We start from the raw sequence: 4559 nt of genomic DNA, 5'->3' as shown, positions 1-4559 counted from the left end.
GTGGTTAATGGTTAAAATGTGAATTTTGGTCAAATAATCGTCCTTCGAATGTTCGATTCTGAGCAATTTTTAGACGTCTGTCAATTTGTGCGGAACAAACCGAGCACACAACTTTCGTAAGCCAAAATGTTCAGTCAAAATGCGTTGAGTCGATGTTTTGGAGACATTCAATTGCATTGCCATGAATTTTAGTGATGGTTTCGGCTGATTTTTGATGAACTCACACACAGTTTCGGTGGAATTTGCGGTGATCATGGATTTTGATTGGCTCACATGTTGATCGTCATTTATGTCCTCACGACCACTTTGAAAACGTTGAAAAAACTCATGTTCTTTGCTACGGAATAGGCTATCATCGCCATAAACTTGTTTTATCAATTGAAATGTTTCGGTAAAAGTTTTACCAATTTTAAAACAATATTTAATGTTGGCTCTTTGTACGAAGCTCATTTTCGCACCGATAACAGAAACACACTAAAACGCAACAACTTCACCTCCAATCAACTTCCGGGTGACTTTATACCTTATAGATTGATCAATACGTGAGTTAACACAATGAAAAGTATTTTACTCATAACAGTGTATCTTTGAGCCTAAAATGGATAAAATCGCCCGAAAACTTGACTTAGTCCCTATATAAATAATATCCAACTTTTTGAACATCCAGCTAACTTTACTCCATATGATTAGTGATGGTATGTGGGTTACCTTAATGAAACCAGGGAAACATTTTATTAATATGTGACATGTTAATAGTATACAAAATAGACAAAATCAGGTCGATATTACCCCAACTCCCATATACTTCATATAATGATTGTCAAACCTTATGAAGAATAAGTTGTCAGTGTGTGATTTGCATATTTAAAAAAAAATCTTGAAAATACGTTTTCTAGTGTGAGATCAGGTTTTCTAGTATATGTATGTAAATGAGCTATGTCCAAATTAATGCAATCAGCCCGTCAGCCCATTTCCCTGCCCCCAACACACCCCATATAATGATTTCTGTATTTTCACTTTAAATCGTTTAAGTTGGTCAAAATGTGTGATATTTTAATGAAATTAAGTAGACACGTCTTTTTAAAAATTATAAAATTACATATATTATTGGTTTAGCGCTGATTATGAATGAAATTGGTCTAAAGCTTGATCCTAAACTCATATCACTAATATAATGAATTCTGATTGTTTGGTTAATATTTCCCCAATCAACTTTATGTACAAGTTCAGACTTTTCGTATTCTACAAAGAAGAATGCTCTTTATAGGGCGGGTCCGAAACCCAGCGCACAACACTGGGAAAAGATATTTCGCCTTCTCACTTTAGCTCGCCTTCAAACGGATGTGTTTGGGCTACCCAGAGTGTACTTGGTCTAAGTCCGGAAATCGTGAGATGCTTGAGCCATCAATCATTTCTGGCCACTCCCAATTGAAAGGCGCTCAGAGAACTTTCTTCACTTCATCTGAGCTTAAGTACTTCTTACATGTTTTAGAAATGTTTTAGAAAGCACAAAATAATAGATTGATGAGAGCTTGGAGTGAAAAATGTTGGTTTCAACTGCTAACTTAACAACAGCTGTTAAAAAAAAAAAAAATTAAAACCGTATGTTTTGTATAAAATATCTATATTTGATATATTGTAATCATTTATTACAATTCATCCTTTTCCTTAGGAAACTTGTTTAAAATTTACTTTTTCTTCTTCTTATCGGCATCATTTTCGTCGTCCTCCTTCAAAGAACAAGGTGGGCAGCCGTGTAAATAACCGCCCTCTGCCATGCGCATAAATGACTTTTGAGGGTCATAATTGCTATGTTCGAAGAAAAAAATAATTCATAACATTCCATAGCGGGAGATATTATATGTGACAGACCTGTAAAAGTCGCGATACTTCTTCTTGCGTGGCTTGTTATGGAGTATGTTGAATGCCATGGCAGCGAACAGGGCTGAGGCGACTGCAAGGCCAACATTACGCAGCGCCATCTGGCGGTGATTGAAAAAGAGCTGCGGCGGCAGCTTTGGTGGTGGCTTCGCCTTCGAAGACTTGGACGTACTTGACATAATATGCGGAGTTGAATTACCGAGTAGCAATCGGCAGTAAAACAAAGCGAACCTATTTATTTTTAATGAATTATTTATTATTTATATTGATTTCAAAAACACGTTTTTATTGCGAAATTTCTCTTTTGTGTTTGTAAAAAATTGTACAACTGAAATAAATTTTCAAAATTTTTATGTCGTTGATTTTTCAGCTGTCAAATTCGAAGGCGACAAGTGTCTTTAGATTTTTTTTATTGTTTCTTTTGTTTTTCAAATTTTAAATTGGAAGTAGAAGTAAAGTTGGAGAGTTGCAACCCAGTCAGCATAAGGGTGTGTGCTCGTACTTCACCCATTCAATATAATTCGGTCTCAAATAAGTTTTGTATATGTTTCATACATTTACTTACATAAATATTTCCAAAAATTCTTAACAATTAATTTTAGCTTAATACATTTCTTTTTAATTTCAGAGTCCTAAGTCCCATCAATTTGGAGTCTTTGTGGGTAAGTTAGTTTTATGCTATGTTTTATTTGTATATTTACTTTTGCTCACTTACTGGTAGTTATGGAAACTATTGGTTAAAAGATATAGCACCCCGGTTATACTGTATACTATCTATAGAAATGGCGACATTTTTGAAAATTTTAGAACATTTATTTTATAACCCAAGATGGATGGTTCGATCCAGCAATTAAAAAGAAAGTCATTCGAAAACACCTCTTATGTTGAAACAATGCCATTAAGATCTCTGACTGTTAATCGTCGATTCTCAAGAACCAAGTCCTCTATTTTATTGAAGTGTTGATCATCTGTTGATGTTGATAGCCATGTTGGGCCTTGTTCGTTGTCAACGCCTTCTCGACACTGTTTGAAAAATGTGTACCAATAAAAATAACTTGCTCACGACAAAAAATTATCACCGAAGAACATTTTGAATGTTTCGGCATTAGTAATTTGATTCCCTACATAATATTTAATTGAATTTCATTGTTGAATAATTTTAATAAACGGAAATATCGCTGAAAACACGACTAAACTATTCATTAATTATTTTAATGTCACATAAAAAAAAAAACACTGAAACCTAGAAAAAATATTTCGAAGGGTTTTTGAGCGAAATTTTCAGAGTCTTACTATTTTTTGCTCATGGTGCTACCACACACTTATCTCGAATGTACACATATTTGAGAATTTTCTCAGTGCTTGAAGGTGAGCCCGTGTATAGTTTCGGAGATACTAACGTTTTGTAATTTTTTTAACTTAGTGTAATCTTATTCCAAAACTTTCAACATATTTTTTTCACAATGCTGTTTTCAGAGACGTCAAGGTGTATAGTATTATATTTACGAAATTTCACACAATTTTCTTAGATCACCTCTTTGGGAAGTCACCATTTCGACAAAAATCAAAAGTTTTGCCAGTTCTTCCATTCTTCTCCAAATCAATAGTTCATTAATTCCAGATTTATTTAGTAAGGAAAATATATAAAATATCGGTTGAAGAGCAGAAATTTCCACAGATCATTGCCGCACTTCCTGTACAGAGGCCAAAAACTTCAAAATTCACTTTTCCTGCAGAAGCTGCAGCCTTATGCTTTAATCTTTATTAAATAGTAACTTTTTCCAATTCCGTATGCTTTTCTACTTTTACGAACTTTTTTATAAAACCAGAATATCTCCAACTATGAATTGGGTATGTAAAAATGTATCCTCTAAATAAGAGCTACTTCGGTAACATTTTCTAATCTCGACAATAATCTTGTCAGTACATGACAATGATCTGCTTCGCAAGGCACTACGTCAGAAGCCCACCATGGGCCCGTCGAAGTGGCTGTGTTACTTAGCTTGCTGTTTGTTGTTCCTCGTTGTTGTTGCTTTATAAGTTGAACAAACTGTAGTTGCATGAGCTACAAGTTGAGTTGCGCTTTTATTTCTAACGATTGTTGCTGTTTCGTTTTTTGTTTTTACTAGTTACAGTCGTATTTGCGAAGTTTTGTTGCTATGGTGGCGGGTTATTAACTGTTGTTGTTGTCAAGGTTGCTTGTGAAGCAGCAACAAATTGTTGTTGTAGTTGGCCATTTCGCTTGTGTTGTTGTTTATTTCGAAAATGTAGCTTGATGTGATGTTATGTGTATGTTTTTGTTTTCTTTTTCGTTGCAACGAAAAACTTTTCCACAACAATTTCCAGGCGAATTGTTTACCGCAGCTGATTTCAGGCCACTGCCGCTAAGGTAAGGTGACAACTGCACCAACAACAATAACGGTTGCAGCTGCATATTGCAGTAAAGTTGTGCAGTTGCCAGCTGCAGTTGCAAGCTGCGGTGGTATCCACATCAGTTCCATTTTCGGTTGGTGCTCTCGTTGTGCGATGTGGAAAATTTCATTTGATTTTAAAGTTTCGTTGCCTTTAAATGTGCACTTTGGTGTGTATTAGTATATATAATTTGATGTGTAGGTGTGCAAGCGGTGCGCAGTTTACGTGGACTATATCCATGAGTGTGTATATATGTATGGGCGTGC

General features: G+C 35.1%; 1 protein-coding gene across 1 annotated transcript; it reads right to left on the bottom strand.

The window, feature by feature from the left end:
- Positions 1 to 1644: 1644 nt before the first annotated feature.
- LOC108974934 (cytochrome c oxidase subunit 6C) lies at positions 1645 to 2186 on the bottom strand. Its single transcript, XM_018943063.1, has 2 exons — positions 1873 to 2186; positions 1645 to 1809 (listed from the first exon to the last, which is right to left on the bottom strand). Exons 1-2 carry the CDS (start codon positions 2058 to 2060, stop codon positions 1689 to 1691), a joined length of 309 nt encoding a protein of 102 aa, XP_018798608.1. The 5' UTR covers positions 2061 to 2186; the 3' UTR covers positions 1645 to 1688.
- Between the last annotated feature and the right edge of the window lie 2373 nt (positions 2187 to 4559).

This window comes from Bactrocera latifrons, unplaced genomic scaffold (assembly GCF_001853355.1).
Source record: "Bactrocera latifrons isolate USDA-ARS-PBARC rearing strain unplaced genomic scaffold, ASM185335v1 scaffold_6, whole genome shotgun sequence".
NCBI lineage: Eukaryota > Metazoa > Arthropoda > Insecta > Diptera > Tephritidae > Bactrocera > Bactrocera latifrons.
The sequence above is the reverse complement of the archived record's forward strand: the minus strand, read 5'-3'. Positions and strand labels throughout refer to the sequence as shown.